Source organism: Asparagus officinalis, unplaced genomic scaffold (genome assembly GCF_001876935.1).
Source record: "Asparagus officinalis unplaced genomic scaffold, Aspof.V1 AsparagusV1_Un864, whole genome shotgun sequence".
NCBI classification, from domain to species: domain Eukaryota; kingdom Viridiplantae; phylum Streptophyta; class Magnoliopsida; order Asparagales; family Asparagaceae; genus Asparagus; species Asparagus officinalis.
In genome coordinates, this window is record NW_017973123.1 from 696 (window position 1) to 15622 (window position 14927).

The 14927-nt window shown below is 43.0% G+C and overlaps 1 protein-coding gene across 1 annotated transcript; it reads right to left on the reverse strand.

Moving 5' to 3' along the window:
- Positions 1–5432: 5432 nt before the first annotated feature.
- On the reverse strand, positions 5433–10704 carry LOC109828227. The gene is made up of 8 exons (XM_020395257.1): positions 10617–10704; positions 7605–10250; positions 7349–7522; positions 7193–7252; positions 6922–7119; positions 6595–6843; positions 6369–6518; positions 5433–6298 (listed from the first exon to the last, which is right to left on the reverse strand). Exons 1-8 carry the CDS (start codon positions 10702–10704, stop codon positions 5556–5558), a joined length of 4308 nt encoding a protein of 1435 aa, XP_020250846.1. The 3' UTR covers positions 5433–5555.
- Positions 10705–14927: the final 4223 nt, after the last annotated feature.

Consider the following 14927-nt stretch of genomic DNA (forward strand, 5'->3'; position numbering starts at 1 on the left):
TGTAGGACACTCAAAATCGTCTCTCCAATTATTCCGTGAATGAGTTTATCATTCTTCTTATGAGATGGATTATCTGATCCCACCCTTGTGCTTTGTTGCAGTGGAATTTCCCGCGGGTAGCCTTCCTTCTCATGCCAACACCGGCTGTAGTCGGGAGGTTTTCTCTTCCGCTACCCTTAGGCAGGCTGTTAACCCACTTCCTCGGTTTGACGGGGATCGCTCAAACGACTCTTGCCGCTTGATACAGGAAGGAGGGCGCCATTGTTTTCTCCAGCTTATCACAGATGTCCCTTTCACCCCGGATTCTACCTCCACTCAGGCTTTAAAGAAGCCGAGTTTCCTGTTTGGAGATCATGTCAAAGATCCTGCTACGCTGACCCTTTGCGAGGAGCATTGGCTAACTCTCGACGGGGGAGCTTGTTTGTACATCCCTTCGATTCCACGCCACTATTCTTTCAGTCATTTGAAGGGGCAAGCCGTGGACCGGCAGATGTCTTGGCATCTTACTGAAGATGCTGATCGGGTTCAATGCGGATATGCTACTCACCATAAGACTCCTGGCTCTGACGGGTATCATGACGTACGTGGTCTACGACCCGGGATTATGGGCCTTGATACCGCACCCCCAGGCGAGGTGTCCGCTGCTGCTCCGACCGTGAGCAACCGTCTGGCTCTTCTTGGGAGACAGTTACCTCTGCCAGAATACAGATGCTATGGTTGGGCTTCCTCCCTAGCCAAGGGGTGGTGGGCGCGCATGACTGGTTTTGTCTTAGCGCGCTGGGAGAGGGATCTGAAGAGCAGTGGGTTGTATGCGCCCATACGAGCTACTATGTACGGAATCCCAGTCAGCTGTCGCCATTTCTTGGCTTTGCTGGAGACCTATATGCCTGACAGCAACACCTTTCTGACCAGTGGTGGTGAGCTAGGGTTGGCCTTGCACGAGATGCACCATATTTCGGGTCTTCCTATGGGGGATTGTCCGTATCAGGAGTACTTCCCCTCGAACCAGCAACTGGAGTGTATGAAGAAAGATACAATTACGAAGATATGCCTGGACTCGACCCAAACGTAGCAATGCACACCCTTAATATAAAATCGGATGCTAAACCTGTCAAACAACAACAAAGACGGTTTCGGCCGCAAATTATGGAGGCAATAGAAGTTGAGGTCAAGAAGCTAATTGATTCAGGTTTTGTCAGAGAAGAACAACATCCCGAATGGTTGGCCAATATAGTCCCAGTTCTTAAAAAGAATGGAAAGATCAGAATCTGTATTGACTTCAGAGATCTGAATACCGCCTGTCCTAAAGACGATTTTCCCCTACCAATTACGGATGTCATTATCGACAACACATGCGGGTTTGAGAGAATGTCGTTCATGGACGGATTTTCTGGGTATAATCAGATAAAGATGCATCCAGATGATGAAAAACATACAGCATTCAGAACACCCCTGGGTGTTTTCTGCTACACTGTTATGCCATTCGGCTTGAAGAATGCCGGCGCTACGTACCAACGAGCGATGACGAAAATCTTTCAAGAGCACCTCCGGAAAACTGTCGAATGCTACGTTGATGACCTGGTCGTTAAGAGTCGCGATAAAAATGACCACATTAACGATCTGAAGACGATGTTCGAGCTTATGAGAACTCATCAGCTGAAAATGAATCCGACTAAATCCTTCCTTGGAATGTCGAGCGGTAAATTTCTTGGGTTCGTCGTCACTACAAAGGGTATTCATATTGATCCTGATAAGGTGAAAGCGATACATGAGCTACAACCACCGAAGAATCTTAAAGAACTCAGGGGGTTGCAAGGCCGATTGGCATATATCCGTCGGTTTATATCAAATCTTTCCGGAAAATGTCAACCATTCTCTAAACTTGCGAAGAAAGGCGTGTCATTCGTTTGGGATGAAGCATGCCAAAGGGCATTCGAAGATATTAAGAAATATCTAGCGAATCCTCCTATTCTCGTTGCACCGAAATCGGGCAGACCGTTTTTGATTTATGTCAAAGCGACGAGCCATTCGTTAAGTGCATTACTTGCACAAGACGACGATAACGGTCACGAACAAGCTGTGTATTATCTGAGTCGTACATTGGTAGGAGCTGAGTCTCGTTATCCGATAATTGAGAAGGAATGCCTCGCTTTGGTATTCGCGATTCAGAAAATGCGACATTATTTAGTCGGACAGACGATTTATGTCATTTCCAACATAAATCCCGTACGAGTATTCATGACCCAACCGGCTTCCATGAATTGGCGGTTGGCTAGATGGGCCTTACTCCTATCGCAATATGACTTGTACTTCAAGCAACAGAAATCTGTTAAAGGACGAGCTATTTGCGATTTTTTGGCGGAAAACCCTACGAAGGATGTAGTCGAATTGTACGACGATCTGCCAGATGAAACTCACGAAGTTAATACCACCTCGCATCAACAAGTGTGGCAATTGTACTTCGATGGGGCTTCTCGATCAACCAACGTGGCAAGTGCACCCGGATGTTCTAAAATTTCCTCAGGTGTGGGGGTCGTTTTAGTTTCCCCGGAAAAGCACATCTTGCCTAGAGCATATTCACTAACTGAGCCATGCTCTAATAACGTGGCTGAATACAATGCATTAATAATCGGACTTAATTTCGCCAAAGAACTGGGGGTCGAATACCTCGAGGCTTTTGGAGATTCTCAACTGGTAGTTAATCAAATACGAGGGGAGTATGAAGTCAGAAATCGAGACCTGATTCCATACCACCAGGTGGCCATCGAGATGGCAAGCTCGTTTGAAGAATTTTTTATCGAGTACGTTCCGCGTCTCCAAAATGCATATGCAGACGCATTGGCAGCATTGTCAGTATCCTTGGCTCAACCTCCCAAAACAGAGCAATTGATTACAGTGAGGACTCACCAGCTTATTGTCCCAATCTACGATTCGAATGCCAAAGAGGTTTACTCAATAGGAGTTGAACCTGAAGTTCGAGATTGGCGTTTTCCTATTATCGACTATGTCTTACATGGTATATTACCTGAAGATGTAAGAGAAAGGGAATCGATTCGACGAAGAGCACCGAGATTTTATTACAATGCCGCAGCGCAAATGTTGTATCGACGATCGTATGATGGTCTTTTACTCCGTTGTCTATCCGGAAAAGAAGCGGAACAAGCACTCAAAGAAGCGCATGATGGAATATGCGGTGCACATCAGCCCGGTCCTAAGCTCTGTGATCGACTTAGGAGAATCGGGTATTACTGGCCAACTATGGTAAAAGACGCAGTCGACTACGCACGAAAATGTGAAGCGTGTCAATTACATGCGAATTATATGCACATACCCCCTGAGTATCTACATCCTTCGGCGACATCATGGCCGTTTGAGACATGGGGAATGGACATTGTAGGTCCTATTTTTCCGCCTTCGGTTAAAGGGGACCGTTTTATTTTAGCAATCACCGATTATTTCTCGAAATGGGCAGAAGCAGTTCCACTTAGAGAAGTAAAGACGACTAATGTCATCAAATTTATCAAACACCATATCATATATCGATACGGTGTGCCAAGGCGAATAGTACACGACAACGGTCCTCAGTTCGTGAGCAACGCATTCATCAAGTTCTGCGGTAAATTCGGGATTAAGGACGTTTCGTCAACCGCTTATAATCCTACAGCTAACGGACTGGCCGAAGCTTTTAACAAGACTATCATCAAAATTCTGGCGAAATTGGTGAAAACCAATAAACGAGATTGGGACGACAAACTCGGCGAAGCTCTCTGGGCTTATCGTACGACCGTCCGCACGCCTACAGGAGCCACCCCGTATGCTTTAACGTATGGGTGTGAAGCCGTTCTTCCATTGGAAGTGCAGATTCCTTCTCTCCGTATCGCTCTCGTAACGGGAATGACGACGGAAGAACATCATCAGAAACGTCTCGAGGAATTAGAGATATTAGATGAGAAACGCTTGGAAGCTCAACAACAGATCGAGTTTTATCAAGCTAGAATTTCTCGGGCTTTCGATAAAAAAGTCCGACGACGAAGCTTTAAAGAAGGAGATTTAGTTCTCGCTGTTCGAAGACCTATGATTCTCACTTCTAAGAAGAAAGGCAAATTTGAACCTAAATGGGAAGGACCGTTTGTAGTAGAAACAGTCTACTCGAACGGTGCCTATCGCCTGGTTACTCAGGATGGCAACAAATTGATGATGCCAATCAATGGAAAGTTCCTGAAAAAGTATTATCCGTAATGCTTTCAGGATAACTTACGTAAAACGGGAAGTTTCTAGAAAATCCTATATGGGATATTTCAGGATAACCCGATATCAGTTGATTATTTTAAATGAGAACTGATTATGCGAATGATACGTTCTTAATTGTTATGAAAATAATTAGGAACCTTTTACTACTTTTGTTGAGATGAGATTTAATGACAAGTTAATCTTTCCTCACAAAACCCTGTAATGTGATCATGGAAGATGAGATTCAATAATTTATAATTTCACGCTATGAAACCTCCACCGGTCGGATTGAGCAATCATCGTCAGTCGGTGTCAGTTGACAAATTATTTCATGTTAAATGTTTGAAATCAAAATTTCCCATCGAGTAGTTCGTGCAAATCAACGAACTCATTGTTATTTGTACCCTATTCCAATTTCTCACCTGGTCAAACCTTTAAATAGTTAAGACCAAAACCAAAATCCCCTCTCGATTCCTTCCATGAACGAGAGATCCTCAAAACTCCCACTTGGTCAAACCTTACTACAGTTAGGACCACAACCAAAATCTCCTTTCGATTCATTTTGCGAACGAAAGATCCACTTTCGAATTGAGTAATCAAACCTTACGACAGTTAGGATTATTCAGGTCAATCCAGATTCTCTAAGTGAAGATCCCACTTCGAGTTTCTTTTGCTCCAGGAGATAGAATATAAAATTCTTCCTCTCCAATTCTGGGTTTATCTCTACCAACAAACAAGAGACCAGGAGATAGAATATAAAATTCTTCCTCTCCAATTCCGGGTTTATCTCTACCAACAAACAAGAGACCAGGAGATAGAATATAAAATTCTTCCTCTCCAATTCTGGGTTTATCTCTACCAACAAACAAGAGACCGGGAGATAGAATATAAAATTCTTCCTCTCTGATTTCGGGTTCGTTGTCCTATATAGGAAGCGCAACCTATTCACACTTTAAAATCCATATCACATGGGGGATGTTATCTCTATCCCTTATTAGAGATAAGCCTACATCTAACACATGTAGCCTACATATTCAATATGATAGTTCAAAGCCTAAAAGAGTTTAATTCTTTTAGCGCAACGTTATATGTGAAACGGACTTAGATAATTCACATACTAGCCCGACTCAAACGGTAGTTGGTAAAGGCATATCAAATCCGTTGATGGCTGAGGATTTGCCAAAAATCCTATAAGTATTATGACTATTTATTCTAAACAAGAATGAGTAATCATAATAAAATCTCAATAAAAAAGAAAAGTTCATTGTATTAACCAAAAGAGTTCAAGCAAAGCAGCACAAAAGAAAAGATGCATGTTTTCAAAATTACAATAATTTGTAATGACGGAATTCATCTTCTAATTTAGAAAGCTTTGTCGCGTAAGCCAATTCGAGCTCAGGTATCAGTTTGGCTTTAAATTTTCTTTCATCGATACTTTGAATTCTGGCAACCTCTTGTTCTTTGTCATCAAAAGTCTTGTTCTGGAAATTAAGTTGCCGGAGTATATCCACCTCAGCTTGAGTTACTTCTGCTAGATCAGACTCCAAAAATTCGCAAGCATCCTTAGCTTCGGCAAGTCGTTTCTCTAACTGGGCTACCTCTGTCCGACGTGATTCCAAATCACGATACAGGTCTACCTTGATTTGAGCTTTCTTGGCAGCACTCACCCGGAGTTGATCAATGCGAGTCTTCAGTGTTTGAAGTTCGGATTCAGCGGATTTCTGAGAATCACGCCATGCTTGTAGCCTCAGGTCCATTTCGGAAGCGATGTAAGAAGGTGCGCCATCAACTCGAAAGTTCTGTAACTGTTCAATGTGTTGTTTAAGATCGACCAAATAAGCTTCTATGGAGTTAGATAATTCGGTGCACCCCTGTTCTTTAATTCCTGATACATGGCGATCGAGAGACTTCCTGAAAAGTTCAAATGGTGAACCTTTAAGAAGAATCCGATCGACCATGGCGTTTAAGAAATGAACGAAGCTTTGGACGTCAACACAGAGGGCAGCTTTGTCCGGATCTTCATCTGCCAATAAAACTTGAATCCGCTCGGACAATGAAGAAGAAATAGCTGCAAAGAGAACAAATAAGTTAAGTACAAGAATATGTACGCTCGCTGGAAGAATTCACGACCGAGTTACCTTGGCTTGTTGAGGTCAGAGCAGATTCTATAACAACAGGGATCTGTTCAGGAATAACGATCGTCGGTTGAGTTACTATAGGAGACGGTTGTTCACCTGAAACACCTGATGGCTTCGGATCCAAAGCGACAAAATCTTGAGGAACAAGTTCTGTCAACGAGAAAAGGATGAATGATCACTCCGCAAGTATTAATCCAACTTCAAAGCACGATTAGACAAAACGTACCAAGCTGAGTCGAAGCGGCAGGGGGTTGTTCTCCCGCTGTATCCTTTGACCCTCCTACTTCATGATCCACTAGAGTCGGAGCAGAAAGCACAACAGGTTCAGCTTCGACAATAGCGGAAGTCGGGGGAGCAGTGACTGGTGGTTCAACTTCAGCTGGGGGACTTGCCAAGAGTAAGAAACCCAGACCTTCAGGTTGATCACATTCACCGATGACGGTAGACGCATCAACTTCGTTAGTTGGTCCTACGTCTAAAATTCTTATTTCAGTCCTTCAAGAACAATAACAGATGAAAGTACAGTTGAAAACTGGAGTCTAAAAGGGTATACCTTTTGATGCATCTGCTTCAGCTGAATCAACTCGAGTAGTTGGTCCTGCAGTAGCGGATGGAACCGGATTTGATAGTATATCGGAGATCTCCTGGTGTACATCTTCAGAAATGTCAAGATCGAAGTCTCGCTCATCGAAATCTCCGATACCCATATCATGGGTAAGTTCGATATCTCCCGGTTCGTCGACTGTGATGTCTGTTAAACAGAAGAACTCGTCAACACATATACAAGAACTATCAAAGAATCAAAACAAATAAAGTGAGATTACCTTCAACAATAGTTGCGGGATTAGCAGCGCTACTACCCGCACTCACCTCCTTTAGTTTAACTAAAAGAAGATAAAGCGCACAAGTTAGTAGGAGAGGAACACGTTCTGATTCACTTATCTTCCGAAAATGTCCCCCAAAGGAGAAAACATCAGTACCTGTATCTGCGGTTGGCGAGGTCGATGTGGTGGCTGGAGGAGGAACAATGTCCATATGAAGGGGTTCCTCGTTCATAGCCTTGTGCACTTGTTCAGTGAAGCTAGATTCATCAACATCCATTAAACCCGGAGAAGAAGGCTTGGGCACGATTTCCCCTTCCTCTTCTGATTCAACTGCAATGATAAAAGAATAAATGCGACGCCTTATTCAAAAAAGAAATAAGATAACAGAAAGGAGATGAAGATGAAACTTTACCCCTTTCATCAACTGGAAGATCCTGAGTAAACTTCTCCTCAAATAACGGAGAAAGTTGGCGTTCCCGATGAGCCGTCTTTTTAATCCTCTTCGAGGCACGAGAATCTCGAGGAACCTCGGAGCTTTCATGTCGAAACTTGGTACGTAATTCGGTTCCTTGAGTCGGCTGAGGTTGAACCTCAGAAGGAGCAGTAAGCCGAGATCTTTTCCTGTTAATAAGCGGGGCAACCTCTTCTTCCTCTTCTTCTGCCTCTCCCTCCTGAGAAAGCCATCTCAAGGTCATCTTGTTGGAGGACGACAGGGGAATGTTCTTTTCCTTCATTTGTATACCTTTTGAAGGAGCACCGGGTAATTTGGGCGAAGAAGCTCGACGAGTCCTGTGAGCCACGGGAGACAAAGGTACATCACCCTCTGCGTCGCCTCGGGTCTCATCCTCTTCGCTGGATGTCTCGAAGTCGTCGCTCTCTTCGGAATCAGCTACCTGTTTTCCTTTACGAGAAGACGTAGCGGGCTCCTTTCCTTTTTTTGATACAATTCTCCGAACTACAGCCTCGGATTCCAGTTCGTGGAGCTTCTTCTTCGCAAGAGGAGTATTGGCGGCTAAAATCCACCGGCAGTAGAGGAAGGTTAAGTAAAGACCAGGCTCAGCGACAGGCAAACTAAATCGAGCTCCGGTACAGCCAGCAACATTCCAGAACCAGGCACGTACCCCATCAATAAGGCCTCCGCAGTTTATCAACCATTTATTGGGATTCCCGATATACAATTGATCGTAGCCGAATTGTCGCGCAAAACGGCAAGGAAAATAAGGCTCAATCCTGCAAATGTTCTTCGATCGAAAAACATTATAGCCTGGGCGAATGTTCATGAGCCAATGAAAACTACCCGTATCGAGAGAGGTCCTGTTAGCCCCAGGCATTTCCTCGTCAACAAGCGTGTCATTATAGGCACCAGAAAACCGAGGGAAACACTTATAGAATTCCCAGCATTTGGCATTCTTGAATTGCCTCACACGGTCAGTCCATGGTCGGGAAGGATATAACCACTTACATCCTTCTAAGAGCTGCAGCAAGGGGATTTCTGGATCAGACGCATCAGGCGCTGACATCATGTCCGATCGATGGAGAACTAGCCACGCCATCAAATAGGTGTACGGAAATTCGACGCTCGACAAAGGAATCTTAGTTGAAGGCTCGGCACCCACTTTGGTAAAGGTGTTGGCTAGGTTACGCAAACCGCTATGGAGGTCAGCAATCATAGCAGAAAGAAGAGATAACCTGCCTCTGACAACTAGTTGCACGGCGGGAAAGAGAACTTCAAGAGGAAGCGCCTCAGAAGACTGATGCGGCACTACACATCTCTTTAGCCAAATGGCCAGATAACCGGAAAGAAGAGTTGCAGGCTTCATTCTCTTTGTGGCTTGCCACAAGAAAGTGTTGAACTTGGTGCCCTTAAGAAAACCACCTTCAGATGACTCAGTTCTGTAAGACTGAGCATTAATCTTCGTGATTAGCTGGTTGACGTCAGAAGGGGTCAGAATCGGTGATTCACAGACTTCTTCACCGGTCGGGCTCTCAAGGTTCTGAAATAGGTAGTCGGCGAACTGTTTTAAACTGACTCGAGCCGCCTTCTTACTCTTCACTTCAATCTTGGCTATCGCTATCTGATAATGACAAGTTAACTCCCAGAGGATGTCATAAGCAGGAGAGCAGGCCTTCTTCATTTTCATCAACTGACGATTATTAGGAAAATATTCTTGGTAAGGAGTATTCCCCAATGGCAATCCGGATACCTTCATCATTTCGTGGAGCGGAAGCCCTAATTCCCCATACTTGGTAAGAAAGGTATTGGTCTCCGGAATATAAGACTCGAACAAAGCCATAAAATGATCTGCACTCACTGGGAGACCATGCATACTAGCTCGGATTGGAGCATATAATCCCAAATCCCGCAACTCCTGATCCCAACGATGGAGTACGTATTTGGTCATCCTAGCCCACCATTTGTCAGGAAGAGAGTGAACCCATCCATAACACCTGAATCTTGGAATGGGAAGTTCTCGACCAACCCGAGCGAGCTTATTCTTTACGGTATTGGCCCTTATCATCAGTTCGTTTTGGGGCCCACCATCTGGTCCAAATATACCAGGGTGAAGACCACGAACATCAGGCCTACCGACGGAGCCAGGAGCGCTAATATCTTTACCAATATAGCCGCAATGAACGTGCTCATGGTCTTCTGTCAAGTGCCACGTCATTTCCCTCGAAACAGCCAAATTCCTCAATTGCAGAAGGGAGTACTGTCGAGGAAATGGAGGAAGGAATAGAAAAGAACCTTCATGTTCATTCAACCAAATTTCAGAGCCACGGCAAAGTTTGTCTGGATCTTCTACCGAATCTCCGAACAGATAATCAGTCTTCTTCAACGGTTCAGTAGAATCTCGAATTGGAGTTAGGGGTGAATCAGTCAAAAGAGCGCGCAGGGTACGACGACCTCCCTCACGAACCAACTCTGGAATACTATTATCACGATTTTCGCTAAATTGGCGAGCCTCTCTAACCAGAAAGTCGCCGTTGAAAGAGGCATGAAGAGTACCGCTTTGACCTGGATCCTCTCTATCAGAGAAGGCCACAGAAGGAAAGGGGACTGCAAAGAAAGGTTGGAAAACAGTTGGACCAAAAAGGCTAACAGACGAGAAAACCTTCACTAAGTAGCCGCGGCAGTTGTTGCTGTCGCGCGTTACCGCGGCAGTATACACTGTCGCGCTCAGGCGCGGCAGTACGAGCTGCCGCGGTAACTGAACAGCGACTCTTGATTTTGAAAAGGCACGAGTTCGACGAATACCCGTGTCTTAACTGTGGTACATGCCTTGATTGAACAAGGTATGTGTTTTGAAGCGTCAATCCCCTCGGTGGGGGATGTCAACTCTTCCCGAATGCCTCTCAACGGAGACAAACGAGGTTATATGCACAAAATCAACAGTTTCAGAGAAGAGAAGTGGAAGAAACTTACCCCCAAAGGATGGAACTGCAGCCTCGACATCCTCAGGTGCTGGTGCCGCTGATTTTCCCTTCGAACCACGAGTCTTCTTTGGAGACATGGTGAAATCAACCTGGAATCAAAGAAAATTAGGGTTTAGAGATGAAATCTCGAATTAAATAGCAAAATAAACATGAAATACAAGGGATAGGCTCGGTTCTTACCAGGGGAGAATAGAATCAAGTTTGATCAAGGGAAAAGATCAAAATCAAAGAGAACTCAAAACCCTAGATCTTAAAACCCTAGGTTTTGTTTGAGCAAACGCAAAGATGAAGAGGTGGAAAGGGGAAAAACCAGAAAAAATCCTTTTATAGGGTTTTGGAAGAGGTTTCGAACTCAAAGAGGCGGGGAAAGGTGACCCGAAGAAGCCCAAACGTCAGAGTTATAATCTGACTGGCCGAAGCGCTGCGCGGCACTCGACACTGTCGCGCTCGAGCGCGACAGTCTATGTTGCCGCGCTAAAGCGCGACAGTGTAAGCTGCCGCGGCAGCTAACACACCATGGTTCACTCTGGCATGTATAAATACTGTGCATGCACGATAATTCTTCGACGTTTGAACACATACATCTCTTGCTGTATTTGGAATACACATCTGAACACTCCGATGAGTATATGAGTATAAACTGCATCTCCTTGAACCTCCCAACGGGTACATGAGGTTAAACTGTTTCCCGAACACTCCAATAGAGCATATGAGTATAAACTATTTCTCCATTCTTCAACAACAGTTCTGATTCAAGACTTCGACGACGGGCACGCGATAAACGCAGCACCGGAGGAATCTTAGCTATTCTACAAAGCATTGAGTAGACTAAGAGATAAAGAAGTCAAGGATTGAAGCCATTCACAGACCATTCTACGCAATTTCCTCAACAAAGAACTGGAGAAATTGCAGGGAAAGCCTATCATATCCAAAGTGTCCCAGACTCCTCTCTAAAAGAAATGATGAGTCTGAGATACTTTGGAGGGGGTATCTGTAGGCGTCAAAAAATACTTGCAGACATCCAAATACCATTCAAAACAACATGCGAGAACAATTTACTCGTCATCAGGCAACACAAGGTGGCGCGGCAACTCATGGTGTCGCGGCTAAGGCGCGACAGCATATAGTGCCGCGGCTTAAGCGCGACAGCTTGTCGTGTCGCGGCTGAAGCGCGACAGCTTGTCGTGTCGCGGCTTGGGCGCTGCAATCTAGGGTGCCGCGGCTATGTTAAAGGAGTGTTGCAGCAGTTACGAAACAGTTATATGATGATTTTTGAGGCCCACGTGGCAGCATACCAGAAACAGAACGTGTGCTGACGTGGACAAGCAGTTAAGCCACGAAAAAAGGTGGTTAAAAGTCGTGGGAGAGCGGTTTTAAGCACGATCAAGTGGTTTTGAGCACGATGGAACGTGCTCATAACCGTCTCTTTGGCCGCGGCAGCCTATACTGCCGCGCCAATAGCCGCGGCAGTGTAGACTGCAGCGGCCAAAGAGAAAACGGCCAGTCAGTTATTTCGCCTCCGTTTCAACTGTGGTGCACTGAGAGCCCTATAAATACCTCCCTAGGCACGAATTAAAGGACAGAGAGCATTTTTGGAGCAGAAGATACTTGAGTCTTTGGTGATTTTGAGAAAGAAAGAGAGAATTTTCACCCTCTGACAAGCATCATTTGGTGAATCCTAGAGATCTAAGCTCAGACTTGATCTTTGGAAGAACGGACATCTTACATCGATAAGATATTCGTTTTCAAATCTTTACTTCGATAAACGAAGGAGAGATCCTTAAACAACCTCTCGATCTACGAATCGGTGGTCCACGAACTAAAGCATTCCCGGCACAGGCAAAGTCCCACAAAAGCAGGAGTTGATAAACAATTTCTGTGTTATTTTCTCGAGAGTTGTATTTTCTTTTATTTTCATTGTAATTCTTTGTAAACGATCGAAGTTTTAATGGAATCTGCAATGGAAACAACTTTCGCTGAAAACACTTACTAGCTACAAGTCATATGATAACTTAGAGAATGATAGTTAGCCAAAACGTATTTGCGTCTATTAGCTTAATTATTCTATTGATAGACTCTATAGCATAACAAATATTATAGATGTTAATGTAAGAAATGTTGGCAGATATTATAATGTAAGAAATATTATAGACGTAATGGGTATTTGTTTAAAAAGAATGTTCTTTATAGGAGAGATTTATTTCTATATTGCTTTGTTCATTATCAATGATTCAATTAGTACTTAGGTGATCTGCTCTAATTCCCTATGCATCCCTGTTTCATGTTCCTTTAACTTTGTGTTCAGAACGTTATATGTCTTGATATGTCCTTCTTATTGTTTTAGCCTTTCCTATGACCATAAACCATGGCGAAATAGTAAGAAACATGGGGAGCTGCTAGGAGATCAACAATTTGATGCTATTTAGTTGAGGTCAAGTCTTTGGTGAATGGAGATGTTTTTAAGCTCTATATATTTGTTGCTAAATGTTGCTAATGTTCCATTTTTTTGGTGTGAGTATGTTAGGAGTTATTTTGATAGGTTTTTGATGTATACAGCTAGGGAATTTTATGTTTTTTTGGTGTGATGTAATGAGAGATACTCTTCATTTTATTCTTTGGTTGGGGATTTTGATGATTATCTGTAAGTAGATTATAATCACCCATTTTTTCAAGAATGTATTGTTCAGTGGGGGTCTTCTTTCAAGACTCAATCCTTTCTCTTAAGAAGACATGAGAAGAGCTTGACTTCATAGTGATTAACCGATGCTAGATAATCGTCTATGCTACTTGACATGTATTTTCTTGAAAACATATTGCACTTGCTTAACCAATTCTATTGTATTCTATCTTGATTGCTGGTCATATTATTTTGTTATAGGACACAAAAGATTTAATGTTCAATCCTAGTATCCCATTCATTCAATGAGATTATTAGGGTGATTCTTAGTTGTTATATCCAAATATCTAAAAGTTTTCAACTTATTCGTTTTGACGTTGCATAAGGTCCAATGACTTTATTTTATGTCTATATATTTGATCCATTGCTTACATTCAATAATTTAATAACAAATCTTTTCCTAAATAAATTTAAAATTTTATAATAAATGATAAAAATTTTACCACGTGCATTGCACGTGCAATCCAACTAGTATAGAAAAAAAAGCATGTCCATATCATTGGCTTGCTGTAACTTGTTGATTGTGGCGTGGGTTCATTCCTAAATACTTGCTGATAATAGCTTGTGTGATGGTAGTTATCCTTTTGAGTAGATTAGCGTTTTTAGTCAATTAATGGTGTGTGTCACATGGGAATATATATGATAATAAGGACAAATCCAAATTGACCCGATAAAGTCTTTTTAAGTCATGCAGCTCCGTGACAATTTGAAGCCTTATCAGCTAACATCTTGATTGCCTTGACGGTGCGGTCCGCACTCGAGGGGCGGTGGATTATGTGCTCACGGGGATCCTTCAAAATTCTCATCCTAACTTTGGAATTTTTTGATTTAGTATTTTTTTTGAAGCTGAAAAACAAGGAGAGGTTCCATGTTCATATGTATATATATGACAAAAAAGGTTAGTTACAAAATTAACAAAAGGAATCAAGGATCAGAGGAACTAAGTTAGAGTTGACTGGTGAGGAGCGGACATTGTCATCACCCACCAAGCCAATTCTACAATGGTTCCGTCCATCCCAGAAAGCAGGAGCCATACATGACTATAGAGAAGCACTGAAACATACGATAAACTATTTTTACTGACAGAAAAGAAGAACACACTACAAAAGGAAGACGAGGAGATTAGAAATTCTCTCCAACCGCATATCTCGATGCTACTTTGGCCAAATCCTCGAGACCTAGGTCAATAGCCGACTGATGGCTCCTGCTATTTTGGATTTAGTATTATAACGTCCAAAAAGGAGCAAGTAGTAGTCTTTGTACCATAACATCATATTCCATCAAACAACAGTAATAATACAACGAGACTGTGTATTTGACATGATCCCTCCTGGGGTTTGGCCCAAGTTAAGATAAGTTATGTAAACTTCTCACTTGACCCCCTTAATATTTAGGGCTTGTCACAAAACCCGCGTACATGCATAATTTCTCAAACGTTCCCATGACGACATAATGAGGATTTTCTAAAACTTTATCAAATGTTCACGCGGGTTTCTGAAAATAAAACGTTGAAAGTTCGTATTTTATGTATTTAATGTCTAAAGTTTGTGATTCTCTGAAAATATTTAGAAATTTAGGAGAACATGTTGAAACAATTTGGGATTAATTACACAAAGTAGGGGG

Bases quoted from the DNA above. Each gene is read 5' to 3' on its own strand.
- LOC109828227 (XM_020395257.1), bottom strand. From the start codon at position 10,704: ATGTCTCCAAAGAAGACTCGTGGTTCGAAGGGAAAATCAGCGGCACCA. The intron at 7,120-7,192 runs GTAATCTCACTT...TCTGTTTAACAG, and splicing joins TCCCGCAACTATTGTTGAAG to ACATCACAGTCGACGAACCG. The intron at 6,299-6,368 runs GTAACTCGGTCG...TTCTCTTTGCAG, and splicing joins TCTGACCTCAACAAGCCAAG to CTATTTCTTCTTCATTGTCC.